At 39.5% G+C, this 15,968-nt stretch overlaps 1 protein-coding gene across 7 annotated transcripts; it reads left to right on the top strand.

Moving 5' to 3' along the window:
- Positions 1 to 869: 869 nt before the first annotated feature.
- On the top strand, positions 870 to 14,895 carry phka2 (phosphorylase kinase, alpha 2 (liver)). Of its 7 annotated transcripts, XM_063882477.1 has the most exons (33): positions 870 to 1,148; positions 1,261 to 1,350; positions 2,393 to 2,551; positions 3,115 to 3,162; positions 3,965 to 4,133; positions 4,304 to 4,386; positions 4,744 to 4,824; positions 4,911 to 5,009; positions 5,085 to 5,231; positions 5,333 to 5,386; positions 5,635 to 5,757; positions 5,875 to 5,970; positions 6,470 to 6,577; positions 6,792 to 6,870; positions 7,167 to 7,301; positions 7,390 to 7,499; positions 7,598 to 7,742; positions 8,059 to 8,137; positions 8,225 to 8,376; positions 8,459 to 8,629; positions 9,385 to 9,497; positions 9,572 to 9,708; positions 9,811 to 9,973; positions 10,540 to 10,619; positions 10,734 to 10,812; positions 10,888 to 11,017; positions 11,101 to 11,202; positions 11,329 to 11,447; positions 11,656 to 11,679; positions 12,136 to 12,189; positions 12,727 to 12,960; positions 13,034 to 13,234; positions 13,464 to 14,895. In XM_063882477.1, the coding sequence occupies exons 2-33, from the start codon at positions 1,273 to 1,275 to the stop codon at positions 13,635 to 13,637; spliced, it is 3,726 nt and encodes a 1,241-aa protein (XP_063738547.1). In that variant the 5' UTR covers positions 870 to 1,148; positions 1,261 to 1,272; the 3' UTR covers positions 13,638 to 14,895. The 7 variants fall into 7 exon arrangements, with proteins under 7 accessions (XP_063738547.1, XP_063738543.1, XP_063738549.1 ...); XM_063882473.1 differs by having other exon boundaries at positions 8,059 to 8,376; XM_063882479.1 differs by lacking the exons at positions 11,656 to 11,679; positions 12,136 to 12,189.
- Positions 14,896 to 15,968: the final 1,073 nt, after the last annotated feature.

Genomic DNA, 15,968 nt, shown 5'->3' with positions numbered 1-15,968 from the left:
GGTACATTTATTTTATGAATTGGATATTCCTTATGAGCATTACCCCTTGGGATGAACCATGGTGTTTTCGAAGGGGTCTCAAAAAGACAATTTACCAGTTAATCTGTGTATTAACTGATCACACAGGACAAGGTAAACTTAATTAGTCACTAGGAGCAACATTCACAAGCTACCTGGCAGTATAAAATGTATATTAAACAAAATGTTGACCCCATCATCAAAAAGACACAAAATGTACATATAATTAGAGTAATGAGAATAAACATATAATATAAGAGGTAATAAAACAAACGATATAACTATTAAGAAGTATACAAGAACAATTAAAAACAAAGTCACAAGGTTCAGTGAAAGGCAAGGAGTGGGGCATTCAGTGTTGCTAGAGGGTAGGATATATACTGTATATATTTATGGTAAAGTACTGGAATAGGTTACATACATTTAGCAGTTTAGATCTTGCTGCTTTAAGTATACTTACATTTGCCAGAAAGTGAAACGCTAGTTATTCATTTTGTGCTCTTATTTGAACTGAAAAAAACCCATATACAAATACATATTTGCAAAAATGCCAAAACTTATACCAACACATTTTATAAAAGTATACAGTTTCTCGTGTGTGTGTGTGTGTGTGTGTGTGTGTGTGTGTGTGTGTGTGTGTGTGTGTGTGTGTGTGTGTGTGTGTGTGTGTGTGTGTGTGTGTGTGTGTTTCTCTTTCTGTAAAAGTGCAGAGCAAATAAGCTTTATGGGAAAGTTTCTCCTGTTTACATTTGCTTGTGGTTGTGCCCTTAAACCTTCGAAGGGATGAAAATGATGTCATGGGGCGCCCCCTGTCGGCACTCACTCAAACAACAAGTAGATAATGTATTTTTCTTAGGATGGATGTACAATGCTCACTTACATGTTGTACACGCTTTCTCTTTCTGTGAAGCCTCCCACCTGTAAGGCCTGACGACACACTTCAAGCAGTTTGACTGGGACACCGGGCTGTGTGTGTGAAATCAGGCTGGTGAGTGTCACGTCACATGTTTGTGTCAAAGACAGCTTGATGCTGCTCAGCTAGCAAGCTTTAGCCGAGCAGCAGGTCTGCGGAGCGGTCAGCCTTTCAGATCCACCCCGCACTGCAGGACTGGTTGATGCACCACTGCCAGGTAAATTACGTCAGGGATTAATATACGTTTATTTGTTGCATTTTCCTGAAGATGATAACCAGAGTTTAAGTGCTATATACTTGGTCAAACATAACTTGTGTTTTGTGCGCAGTGATTGTTGAGGATGAGGAGCCGCAGTAACTCAGGGGTGAGACTGGACGGCTATGCCAGGCTAATCCAAGAAACTATCCTGTGCCACCAGGTAACTCCAGACCTGCATGACAGGATTCAGGATTAGCATTAGCAAATTGTTAAAAGTCTTGTACGTATGTAGTTGCATTGAAAAACGCTTTAAGTTTCAATGGTACTTATTATGAAGCATTTTCTATTTCAGAATCATGTACATTATATCATTGGATTATGATAGTTATTGATAACCATTAGCATGGTTCTTATGTAGCATTGTAAAAGGAGGGCTAATTCTAACTACTTTGCATATGGATAGGTAGCATACTCTATAAAATACTTTGTTACAATATGGAAGAAACTCATTGAGTGTTTAAGCCATGTGATTGATAAAAGTAGTTACTTTGAGCCAAACTCTGTGCACCTTGCAGATGATGCTGGTACTGTACAGTGCATATTTACTCTGGACTTGTTCATAAATTATTAACAATATATCAGAAGTTCATTCAAACAGAAGGTGCAAACTCACATGTCACCAAAGCTGTCAAGTACATAATTTGGAGTAAAACGTTTAATATTTGCCAATAAAATGTATTAGAGTTGAATAAATATAAATCAACATAAAATGGGAATTAGCTTAAACTTTCTTTTTCTTGAGCAATTGCACTTACTTATCACCAATGCATTTTCATTCAGGGACACTGTTTCTAGTTTTGTTTAAATATTTGTTTGCCTTTATAGGTTCAGGTTTAGGCTCAACAGATTGAGCTGCCTAAAAAATAAACAAGGGGCGAGCAAAGTTCAGCCCATGGAAAAAGGCTGAGGACCGGGGAGCTATGTACCTTTATCTATTAGGACTTCAACAGTCAACAGCTGTCTATGTTTAAAGTGTGACTCAAGGACACAGTGCAACTTTCCTTATACAGTGTGACTATGCCAGGGTGTATAGTCACACTGTAGGTCTGATTTCAGAGGAGGGGGGCACATTAAAGTGTCAGATTCTTAAACTAAAACTTCAAAAAGTAATGTATGCTGTACCTTTCCATATTATGAAAGCACTAGGTCAAGTAGAACAACTTGTATCTTCATTGATAAAGGAGTGTGTATGTTTGTTTCAGAACCCAGTGACAGGACTTCTGCCTGCCAGTGCCCAGAAGAAGGATGCCTGGGTGAGGGATAATGTTTACAGCGTCCTGGCTGTGTGGGGGCTGGGCATGGCCTACCGCAAGAACGCAGACAGAGACGAAGACAAGGCCAAGGCCTATGAACTGGAGCAGGTGTGTGGGATATTATTAATGATCACAGCAGTGTTTATTTTATAGTGGCAAGCATTTGGTGTAAGCACATTCTTATTTGAGTAATTTACACAAACATATATACACATACACAAGATATTATATTTTTACAACACAGAAGTATTTCAATCCAATAAAATATTTGCCGGTTACAACTTGTTACAAAATGTTGATACTGTATGTATCATATTGCTTTAGTTTTGGCTGTAACTCAGAGGTAGTAAGCAAATTAAAAACATCACTTTTAGAATTATAAAAGTATAAAAATAGAGAGTCCTCTGTAATGAAAATGATTAATTGACACATTAACACAAATCAATCTATTCATCACCTATTGTTTCATATTTTAAGTTAACTTTAAATGATGATGTGATCACTTAGCTAGGAAAAAGTAATTGTAAACTACATTTTCCCCTACCACGAATATTTGAACTGAACAGGAAAGTGATATATTATTTTCCCCTCTACTAAAACTACAAAATAATTGTAGTATAGTGTTGTTTTGTTTGAATATTGAAGCTAACCAATGTTGTTGTTTACGACAGAGTGTGGTGAAGCTGATGCAGGGACTTTTGCAGTGCATGATGAGACAGGTAAGACAGACCTCTGCTCAAATTAGTTGTTCATAGGTTCACTTGTTACACACATGAACATCACATCCTCGTGGTAGAAAATCCGATAAGCCTCTATTTTGGTTCTTAGAAACCACACTGTGTTATCGGGGCCACTGTGTTATTCAAACAGAGTGTTTTATGCAAACAGCGTCTCCAGATTTCTGACCACAATCTGCTGCTATCTGCACGGGCACGTCAAACTCAGGAACCATGAGCAGTTAGTCAGAAAACATATTTCCAATCATCAACAATATGTTGGTGATCTATATGTTAAAGTGAAAGTGATCGTAAAAGCCTGCCTGTAGTAATGGTGTTACTCTCATTTTCTTCCATTACTGGAATTAAGATGAGGATGCCAAGTTCCCATCAGAGTGTTAAAATGTTGCAGTGTCGAGGGAGCTATGAACGTATCATCCTCTGCTGCTGAGACATTGTCATCAGTAGGTCTAAAGTTAAATGAATCACTGGAGAATCACTGTGAAGTTCTCACAGATATTATTATTTTCCATATCAACAGTTTCTGCTGCTTCAGATCAACAACTGTATTTTGGGGCATAGGTGGGATTTGCATGTAAACATACTTCTTACGATTTATAAAACAGTGATTAAATTACAATATTTTATGTAGAAGTCTTTATGTGGGGGATATTTTGGTTGCATGTCATTCACCATCTCTTCTGAATTCTCATCTGCTCTCTTATGGCTAAACACCCCAAAAACCCAGTACTAAATATGTGTCTGTGTCTTTTGTGTATGCATATTTTCCTGTTCACATGTTTAGGTGGCCAAGGTGGAGAAGTTCAAACACACCCAGAGTACAAAAGATTGCTTGCATGCCAAATATGATACTCCCACCTGTGCCACGGTTGTCGGGGACGACCAGTGGGGCCATCTCCAAGTAGACGCCACCTCCATTTACCTGCTGATGCTGGCACAGATGACAGCCTCAGGTACAGCAGTGATGCAGAGTGTTGTTTATTTTTTCTGTGTTGTCTCTCATTTTTCGTTTTGTAGGTATCGAAAAAGTTGGCTTAGTATTAAAACAATAACTCACCTTGCTTAGTCAGCTTCCCTTCTCTGGAGACAATTAAAGTAACGATTTTGTCACAATATCTTGCAGGTCTTCGCATTATCTCAAACCTGGATGAAGTGGCTTTTATCCAAAATATGGTCTTCTACATAGAGGCTGCATACAAAGTGGCAGTGAGTAACACTTTCAGAGATTTGGTTTGTAGAAAGCAAAAGGTAGTTCACTGAAAAGAAACAACCAGAGTAAAAGCATAAGAGGAATATTACAAATACAAGTTTGTTTACATGTCTTTGGGAGTACTACAGCATTTATAAAGCCTTTTGTCGCTGTCAAATTATCACAGCAGCATACGGCTAATGTAACAAGTGATTTCCTTTGAGTCCTTTGATTGTCTGAAGACTAGTTTTAACAGGGAAGAACAATCAGGGAATACTGAAAATTGAAATCTGATTTACTATGCATATGGGTATCATTTAGAGACTGCATCATTTATGAAGAATTGATGTCAATATTATTCATATTCCCTGCAGGATTATGGGATGTGGGAGCGAGGTGACAAGACCAACCAGGGCATCCCAGAGCTCAATGGCAGCTCTGTAGGAATCGCTAAGGTATATGTTATTATTGTCAGAGTTATGACATACCACACATAAAGACCAACAGAGGAATGTTTTTTCTGAGTTGTGTTTGTGTGCAGGCAGCTCTGGAGGCCATAGATGAGCTGGATCTTTTTGGTGCTCATGGAGGTCCAAAGTCAGTCATCCATGTTTTGCCTGATGAAGTGGAACATTGTCAGGTACTGTTTTCTTTATCTTTAGCTACACAAACATCTCCCCTCATCTGCTGAGCGTCTCTGTGTGTTTTCCAACAGTCTATCCTGTGCTCCATGCTCCCAAGAGCTTCGACTTCAAAGGAGATTGACGCCGGGCTTCTGTCCGTCATTTCCTTCCCTGCCTTTGCTGTTGAGGATGCTGAACTCGTGGCCATCACAAAGTCGGAAATCATAAGCAAACTGCAGGTACAGTACACGATGCAGTATTTTATCCTATACTCTTTTTTTCCTTGTACATGCAAGTTAATTTTCATGCCAACACTTTTTACTCTTTTGGGTTGTTTCAGGGTCGCTATGGCTGCTGTCGCTTCATCAGAGATGGATATCGATGTCCTAAAGAAGTACGATATTTTATATACTGCAAATCTAAGATGGGATTCTTAATGTATTTAATTGCTGTCAAAACCAGGAAGCAGGGACAGAAAACGTTTTCAAATTACGGATTACCACACCTTTGGATGGAATAAGATAACCTTTGCATGGATTTTATAGGTGGCTTAGTTTGATTTTTTTTCTGTTGTAAGAGCGTGTGTATTATATAGTTTGAGCTGGATGGTTGTACTGTAGGCCCTCGCTGTTTTCTCTCCAGGACCCATCTCGGCTGCACTACGATCCTGCAGAGCTCAAGCTCTTTGAGAATATCGAGTGTGAGTGGCCCGTCTTCTGGACCTATCTCATCCTGGATGGTGTCTTTACCGGAGATCAAGTACAGGTGATAAATCCAAACACACTGATCCAATCTTGATTGTATTCACACGGTCATTAAGTCACTTTGAATGACTTCAGATGCACTTCTGATATTGAACAAAGGACTGTGGGCTATGCACAGGTGCAGGAGTACCGTGAGGCACTGGAAGGCATTTTGATCAGAGGGAAGAACGGCATCAAACTGCTGCCTGAACTTTATGCTGTACCTCTTGACAAGGTATCCCACTACCACAACACACGTATAACAGATCATTATTCTAGTTGCATACTCTGAGAAACCTAAAATATGTGTGAAGTGTTTCATAAAGATGACAGGACTGTTGCTTATCTTTAGTAACATTTGTTTTTCATGGATAGATAATCTTCAGTTGTATCTAATTGGAGAATGTGAAGGCCTTTAATACTAAACCTCCTTTATATGAAGTGACACAAAGGGTGTGCTAAATAAAAATATCTTTAAAAATGTGTCATTTTGTGCTCTATATTACCTGTAGTAGCATCTTGTTTTTTAGATATGTTAACAAGCTAGCGAAATCTCAATTTATAATTGTTTTTATTTTTAAGTACTTTTTATGACTAAGATTAACAACATTCCCATCAGCCTCAGATGTACTTCATGTTGAATGGAAATGTAAGCATGCTAAAACTCTAAATTAAGATGAACATGGTACAGACTTTCATTATCATTGTGAATATGTTATTATGTTATCTAACAGGTGGAGGAGGAGTACGGCAATCCTCACTCAGTGGACAGATTGGCCATGGGGCAGCTGCCGCACATGTGGGGACAGTCACTCTACATCCTGGGCTGTCTACTGGCCGAGGTATTGACAGGGCCCTTAACCAATGCAATCTGCCACACTTGGCAGGCATCTGTTATTATTGTGACTATCTAATAGACAATGTCACTTATCTGGATTAAAGCAGTTTATATATATTTTAAATGTGACGAAAATGCACTTACACAACACTCCCTCAATATGACCACTGCCATTCTTAACCTCATGTCTCTGTCTCTCTTTTTCTTTCTGTGTAAAGGGCTTTTTAGCACCAGGAGAAATAGATCCTCTCAACCGGAGATTCTCTACAAACTTCAAGCCTGATGTTGTGGTACAAGGTTTGTGATCTATCAGTAGTTTGAGAAAATATCAGCCCAGAAGTTGAATTAAAAATGAATTGAATCGCCTAAAAACTGCTAACAAGAAGAATGAAAGAATTAGAAACCAACACTATATTGAATCAAATTTGTTGCACCGATTAAACATGGAGAGAAGTTTTCGTAGCACCTTACCACTTGTTAGGCAAATTAAGGAGGAATACTCCCATAACTTCAAAAGTATCAAAAATTGCGTTGGTTTGCATACAGCTTTTCTTATAGAAAGCAGGACATTTATTTTTCTATGTGTGTTTCAGTTTGTGTACTAGCAGAGACTGAGGAGATCCAGGAGTTGATGAGAGATCATGGGATCATGGTGCAGACAATGGCAGAAGTTATGCCCATCAGGGTGATGCCTGCTCGAATCCTGAGCCACGTCTATGTCAGACTTGGTAAACGAGCACCAATCACTTTTTTGCTTTAGTGTGCATGTGATTGTGTTAAGAATAATAAATGTAACATCTTGTGTCATTGCCACAGGAAGCTGTAAGAAACTGAATTTGAGTGGGAGGCCCTACAGACACATTGGAGTTCTGGGAACATCCAAATTCTACGAGATCAGAAATCGTTCTTATATTTTCGCCCCTCAGGTAAAACTCGAGATGTTGTGACATTGATATTCACAACAACAAGGTGGTAGTCATATTTATTTCTTAATAATACTGTTCCTCTCTTCTCTTTGCTCCAGTTTCTGGATCAGCATCATTTCTACCTGGCTCTGGACAACCAGATGATAGTGGAGATGTTACGCACAGAGCTGGCCTACCTCTCCTCTTGCTGGAGGATGACAGGAAGACCCACACTCACTTTCCCCATCACCCGCAGCATGCTGGGTAATAAGGCCCTTTACCCGAAAATAATCAGTCTCACAGAAATAGTTTTCAGGAAGATTAAATGCGTGAAACCTTCTCGAATTAAATTTAAAATAGCATTTTATATTGCGTCAGCTTGCAGGTATGTCATCCAAAATATGGTTGCATATAATACATTATTACAATTAATAATCTGTACAATAATGTAATGGTAAAATTGTAAATGTTGCTTCAAAGTGTGTGATCCCAAATGTACATGCTGTATATTTCCATTACTTTTTCTTTACCAAATTATGTCACTGCTCTTCAAGGCGTTTATTTCTCTTTTTATGTTCAGTTGAAGATGCAGATGCGATTGACCCGTGTATCGTATCAACCCTCAGGAAACTGCAAGATGGCTATTTTGCTGGAGCAAGGTCTGTTTTCTTCTGTTACACAGGACATCATAATATTAGTGTGTTAAATGTTAGATGTGTGGGTATTTCGTGCGGATGTTACTACAGGGTGCAGATGTCAGACCTCTCCAGTGTCCAGACCACGTCCTTCCACACTCGCCTCAGCTTCCTGGATGAAGAGAACGATGACAGCTTACTAGAGGATGATGATGATGATGATGATGATTATGGAGAGGAATACAACAACTATGTTCCCTTGGGTAGATACTGATTAACTGTGTTACTTATAAACTTATAAATGATTAAACTGTAAGTAATGGTTTGCATGCTTTCTAACTCCAGAGGGCTCAAAAGACCAGTTTGACCAGTACCTCACCCAGGTCCTCCACAGCACCACCACCAAGAGCCATCTTCCTCCCATCCAGAGTGGGCAGCACCACGTCTTCAGTGCTGAACACACCACCAGGGACATCTTGTCCTTCATGGCCCAGGTCCAGGGCCTGAACATGCCAAGTGAGTTATTAGGAGTCCAATTATTCATCTGAAAAACATCATGAGGACGAATAAAGATGTGAGGGAGAATTGAAAGGAAAAGACGTCCGCTATGCAAAGAGAATGCACTTACAGTAGGCTACGGATTTATGAGACAGAACTTGGTCTGCCGTAGCACTGCTGCAAGGAATTGTGGGATGGCATTATGGTCAGCAGTACCCTATGTTAAAGGAGATGACAAAGAAAGCAATTGAAACGTCTCTTATCTCTGGGTTATTTAACTAGGTTAGGAACAAGCAAGAGAGACTGTGGTCTGTTTCACCTTTTGAATATAGGTTAATTCAATGCCTCTGTCCAAGGTAGGGCCTTATTTAGGCAGATGTAAAGCTCTAGTAAGGCACTGCAGAAATGATATTTTGCTTTTGGGCTATGGTTGAGTTTTGGTAATGGGATTATGGGGAACACAAATCCAGGTGAAAACAGATTTATATGTAGTGTTTTCTCCAAAAAAAGAGAGAAAAACGGTGTTTTGTAACTTTGATTCTCTGGCGACCTGTAGTTGGCAACAACCAAGATATACTAGCCTAATAGACTGTTGTAGTAAGTAAATAATATCCAATTGAGTTGTGGTTTTCAGGGACCTCAACGGGAACAGAATTAATTTTTTGTCGGGTAAATCAATATACCATACGAAATTAAATATTCAACTAAGTATCAAATGAAAAGTAATTGACAACATTTCAAAAAATTATCCACTAAAATGTTTGGTATTTCAGAGTCTTCCATGTACCTGCCTGTGACTCCGATTAAGACCAAACGCCGCAAAGCTCTCAACCTACTTGAAGTTCCTGCTCAACCTCAGCAAGCCTCACATACAAATCAGCACAAGGTAGACACTTGTTTCTCCTGCGATGTCGGTGTTGCTATGAAGTGTAATAGTATAACACCGACCTCCCTCTCTAGCCCCACAGTGCTGCTGACTTGCACCTTCCCAGAGACTCCCAGGGCAACACAGACTTTGCAGCGCTGGTGCGGCAGCTTAAAGAGTGTCCCACACTGCAGGACCAGGCCGACATACTCTACATCCTTTACATAATGAAGTACGGACATAGAGACTTCTACTCAGACACACATATTTATTATCCTACTTAATTTTAAAAAATGTTTTAATGACCCATCCTGTGTTTTTTTCCAATGACCAGAGGAGCTGATTGGCTGGTGGAGTTGTCAGGTCCAGGGCAGGGCGGGGTCAGCGTGCGGTCCCTGCTGGAGGAGCTGTATGAACAGGCTGGGTCCTCCAAAGAGTGGGGGCTCATCAGATACATCTCTGGGATCCTACGCAAGAGAGTGGAGGTCCTCGCTGAGGTCAGTGATGGTCATTTTCTATTACAGCAGACAACTATGCAGCTTAGCAGCTAGTTCAAGACTTTTTTCAAACTGTTGGCCCTAGACAACCCTACAAAGTTCAACATTTCTTAAGCGACAAGCAAAACAAGAAGCTTATAATGAATTGAGCTAAATACACAAGGACCAATGTTTCCCCTTTTTTGTTCTGCTAAAGTATTCTCCTTCTCACCTAGAACACTTTTAGATTAAACATTAAACACACATAGCTTCCTCACCGAAACTGTCCTTAATAATCTGTCCCGATTTAAACACTGAGGTCCCAAATAGGAATTCACAAATGTATGCACAGTTAATGGTTGAGTCATCATCAAACCATGTTCTTGGCAGACATTCAAAGAAAAGTCTCTTAACACCATCGGCTGGCCATAAGAAACACTGCATCATTACATTTTGAATCTGGTGTATTGCCAAGTAAGTGGTATTATTTTGTACTTGGAACTTTCTTGAGTTACTGTCTCTGAACAACACTTTGAATGCCTGCTGAATAACTAATTGAACCATGATAAAATCTGTCTATTCCTCAGGCCTGCACAGATCTGATTTCTCATCACAAGCAGCTGACTGTAGGTCTTCCTCCTGAGCCCAGGGAAAGAGTCATCACAGTGTAAGTCATTATTACAAGAACTGCAGTGACTCAGAAGATGTTCTCCTCACATTAAGGCTTTGCTAATAATCATACCACACAAGCCAACTCTTTCTCCCCACTTTTTCCTTTCAGTCCTCTTCCTCCAGAGGAGTTAAACAATCTTATCTATGAAGCCAGTGGTCAGGACATCAGTATAGCTGTACTCACACAGGTAAGTCTTAAACCCTCTGAAGCATCAATTATTATTCAGACACTTATCTTACAGCTGTGTGTGTTTGTCATATAGGAAATCATGGTCTATCTAGCAATGTACGTGCGATCGCAGCCCGTTCTGTTTGGGGACATGCTCCGGCTCAGGATAGGCCTCATCATGCAGGTGATGGCGACGGAGCTCGCTCGCAGCCTGCACTGCTCTGGTAGGAAAACACAGCACAAAATACTGTGTACTTGCATACACTACTGAACAATGAAACATTTAAAATTTGTATCGTCTTTGAAGGGGAAGAGGCTTCTGAGAGTTTGATGAGCCTGAGTCCTTTTGGCATGAAGAACCTGCTGCATCACATCCTCAGTGGCAAAGAGTTTGGCGTGGAGAGAAGTGGTGAGTTCTTCTGTTTTTTTCAGAGTATATGTTAGGACTTTACTGGTCAATTGTTTTAGAGGTCTAGAAATAGGCTATGGAAGAAGTAATCAAGTTTTTTTGGTTGTTTTTATCTGTGTTTATCAGTGCGCCCAATCCAGTCAACAGCCACAAGTCCTGCCATCTCCATACACGAACTTGGTCACACTGGAGCCACCAAGACCGAACGAACAGGGATACACAAGCTGAAGAGTGAGATAAAACAGGTGTGGAGACTGGGAAAAACTGCAGCATAATCCATTATAATATATAGACTCTGTCTGTCTGTCTGTCTGTCTGTCTGTCTGTCTGTCTGTCTGTCTGTCTGTCTGTCTGTCTGTCTGTCTGTCTGTCTGTCTGTCTGTCTGTCTGTCTGTCTGATTTCTTTTCTATCTATCTAAGAATAGTGTAACAGTGTTTTTGCTTTGGTTGCAGCTGGATGACTCTCGGCCTATCAGTGTGCGTTGGGTTTGACAATATTTAGCATGTTTCTAACGCCAGTCTTAAAAAAGACAAACCGCCGTTTAAACCCTGCTCATACGCCCCGCATTTCTGACTCTCTTTTCATCACATATCATTAGGAAAACATGCTTAACACTAATAATAAGTACACTAATAATCTCTGCTGAAGTTATAACAGTATAACAATTTAAACAATTTGAGCTCTTAGACAACACATTACCTCATCCAATCCAGACCTTCTATAGGCTACTTTTAGGAAGCCCATGACTCATGACTCATTATATGATAGCATTTACTGGCGTCATTTGTTTGTGGAATGGTCTTTCTTTTGATCTGTCATTTTTTTCAGAACAATTTAATTTCAATCTACAGGTTATACATCTCTGTGCAGTATGAGAAAAATGTGAATCATCTCAGAGTGTTCTCTGCCATCTCATCCATATCTCTGTGTAGATCTTCAGCGGCGGTCATTCCTTGAGTAGCAATGTCACTTCTCCTCGCTCCACGGTAAACCATTTCACCGCATCTGCTTACAAATATATATATATATATATAAATGTCTGTCCTTCCTAGGGTTGCAGTAGTTATATATATGGGCACACTGAGCAAACTCATCTGAAAAGCATTTTTCATTGATATTTTGTTATATATTCTTTTGACGCTTAAAGAGGAATCATTTAGGGATAAGGCTGCTGTTATTCTAGCTTTTTATTATTGTGAAATAGACATCATTAGCACTACAATGCATTACAGCAGAAATGTCTTCATTGCAACCCTGCTATGTCTTGAACAATCATTAATGGAGGCATACAGAATATCAGAACATTACATTGAATGTATTGTTGTTTTTTGTCATGGTAGAGTCATTGTTATTTACACTACAAAGCACAATAACACCAGCCTTGACCTTTCATATATCTGTTTTACCAAGTTTGATAGAGCATGATATCAATATGCATGTATAATTGCAGGTATAGGGTTACAAATGAGTTAAGTGGTCCATTCAAAATGTTTTAACAGTATCTTCCTGTTCTTTCCTGGCAGCGCTGCAGCAGTCCCTCCACCCCCAGTGGCATCCTGTCCCCGGTGGGTCACGGTCCAGGTGACGGACAGCTGCACTGGGAGGAGAGGCAGGGCCAGTGGTTGAGGAGGCGCAGGCTGGATGGAGCAATCAACAGAGTACCGGTGGGTTTCTACCAGAAGGTGTGGAAGATCCTGCACAAGTGCCACGGCCTGTCCATCGATGGATATGTGTTACCCTCCTCTACCACAAGAGAGGTAGCATCTCACAGACTTTTGTTGGTTTAGGACTTTCCATGTGTTTCTGTGTTAAAGTTTTTTTTGTGTGTAGATGACAGAGGGAGAGATCAAGTTTGCGGTGCAGGTGGAGTCTGTCCTGAACCACGTCCCTCAGCCTGAGTACCGGCAGCTGCTGGTGGAGACTATGATGGTTCTGGGCCTGGTGGCCGATGTAGACGTGGACAGCATCGGTGGCATTGTTCACGTGGACCGCATCCTGCATCTGGCCAATGACCTCTTCCTTAATGACCAGGTCATTTTTTAAATTTTATTTTATATGTCAGTTTTGTGCAAAAAAGGTTAAAATACGATGTTTTCATATGGAGATTTCCTGAGTTTTATATCATATTTATCTGAATATATTTGGCTTTTTGTCTGAAAAAAACATTAAAGATAACATATTTTAGGAACTTGAATGGAATGAAGTCATCATGAAGTTACATGTGTTGTGTCTTTACTCTATTCTACCTCTGAATCCCCAGAAGTCCCACAGTGCCAGTGATTATTTCCTTGAGAAAGACCCAGCGACTGGCATCTGCAACTTTTTCTACGACAGCGCCCCCAGTGGCAGCTTCGGTACCATGACCTACCTGTCCAAGGCGACCATCAATTATCTCCAGGACTTCCTGCCAAGCTCCAGCTGCCTGATGCAGTGAACATGCAGACTGAACACCTGGAGAGACATGCTTCATAGTAGAAAATCATCTGGCCTAAGGCAGCAAAGCTTATCGTTATCAGTGTATCGATTCCTGTGGTGCTTGTGAGTATTTACTCCTCAATTCACTCGCCTTGGCAGCTGATTTCAAACCACTATATAGGAGTATATTTTTCCTTTTTTCGAGACTGGTCTGTTAATTTATTTATTTCTTAACATGCTGCTTGAGTGTCTGTTTGCTGGACTTTCAATCATGCATTTTATGTAAATTGAATTGCAAAGATATTAGCACATTTATGTGCTGTAGGTGTTGTGTGTGAGAATATTATATAAACTGTTGTCTGGATATTCATAAGAGGAAATAGCTTGATCACTTCCTGTAGTTAATGATCCTTAATATCCTATAAAATACTAAAATAATTGATCAATCATAAAACATTTTTGAACCTTGATTACCTTCCCCCTCAAATGAATAATTTGTGCATATGATTTAACATAAGTTGTACCTCCTGATAGCATGCAGGCTCGTTATACATTAGTGTTGATGATAATAAAACTTAGATGGTGTGGTATTTTGGTATCAATATTAAGCCGTATGGGAACAAGAATGATAGTTTTCCTTGAATGCCGGCAATGTTTTTAGTCTCGTGAATTGTTTTGAATCTTTTGCGGATGTGTTGTGTGTGTTTTGTACAATGAATGATGACTAATCTGTCTCTCTGCAGATGGATGACACACCAGGGTTTTGTCACTACATGGCAAGAAACATGTAGCTTTACATTTTCAGGGTGTGTTCATTTATGTACAGTGAAAGTACATTTATTTTAAGTATGTAGGGTAAAAGTCTGCCTTAGCAGAGGAACATATTAGTGTTCTTTATGTATACAATGTTTAAATACAGTATATTACATGCTTTGTACATAGTGACATAAAAGTACAGTCAGATTTTGGTAAAGAACAAGAAAGTTCTGTAGTATGTTGAATAAGGTCTCTGTAAGTGTGAAAAGCGGGGAAAAGACAAAAAGTTGCTAACATGACATATTTGGATGCTGTCATAATGCTGAAATATTAAAATGAATTTAAAACAATAACAAATACAACTAATATATTAGAAAAAATATATACAACATTACATTTTACTATGTTAACAGATCTCATTTGACCTGTTTTATTATTTTAACAATGCAGTGTCTACTCATTTCCTTTATTAAAACATATATTTATGTTCATGCAATAATAAAATCATTTGACTAACTAAATATGGGCTTCACTTATCTATTTACTGTGGCTGAAATACATTTAATACTATGATGTGAGTTGTGAAATGGATTACTAATATGGATGAATATACAGAGAATTATCAAGTTTATGCTACATTTTAAAATAATCACAAGCATAAATCTAGATTTTTTTTAGCTGGTCGGCCACCTATGAAAATATTAGTTTTTTTAGTAAGTCCCGCCGTGAGCAAACATCAATCACTGTCAGCAGTAAGAGGATATCTTTTGGAAAATAAAACTCACGGCTGGATGACATTCGGTAGAAAACGCTAGTGTTGGAAATCAGTAAGATGTATTGTTTCAATTTGAATTTCCATTGGCAAATCTGTTTGTTAGTTAAACTTCTGCAATGATAGGTTGTGAAGTTTGAAAGGCACAGCATCAGCAACTTTGGGGGTGAGGTATTTCTTCTTATGTTGAAGACACAAAAAAAAGTGGGATTATGGTTAATATATTTGAATTCATTCCAATAATAAAAGAAAAACCACTCGTATGTTTATTATTTATCTATTCACTGGGAATTCTTCCAAGGTTTTTTGGGCTGTGAAGAGCATAGTTAGAGGATGACGTACACGGTCATTAAAAATAGTACTGATACTTATTTATGTGTGTCTGCACATTGAAAGACATAAAGATCGAGAAGAAACAGACTCCAGCAGGATGTCCGTTTGGCCTCTCTGTGGGGCCTCCATCTCAGGCTGCAGTGCTTGCTGTCATCCTTGGTACACATTTCTTCCAGCTGTAGGGGGAGAGGCGGTGTGTGGCTGGGCAGGCACATTTATAGACACCTTTTTGGTTCACACACAGGTGAGAACAGCCTCCATTCTTCCGACTGCACTCATTAATGTCTGGAAGGGAGGGAGCGAAATTAAGATTTTAAAACTCACTCATCATCCAAACAGAGAAAATATCTACACATAAACTTTCCTATTTATATTAAAGTCAGTCATTATTATGCATTAACGTGCTGACCTTTGCAGCGCCGCCCATCTCTGTGCAGTGTGTATCCTCTGGGGCAGATGCAGCGGTGAGAGCCTGGCAGGTTGATGCAC

This window comes from Eleginops maclovinus, chromosome 4, assembly GCF_036324505.1.
Source record: "Eleginops maclovinus isolate JMC-PN-2008 ecotype Puerto Natales chromosome 4, JC_Emac_rtc_rv5, whole genome shotgun sequence".
Classification (NCBI taxonomy): domain Eukaryota; kingdom Metazoa; phylum Chordata; class Actinopteri; order Perciformes; family Eleginopidae; genus Eleginops; species Eleginops maclovinus.
Note: the sequence above shows the minus strand (reverse complement) of the source record. Positions and strands in the feature narration are given on the sequence as shown.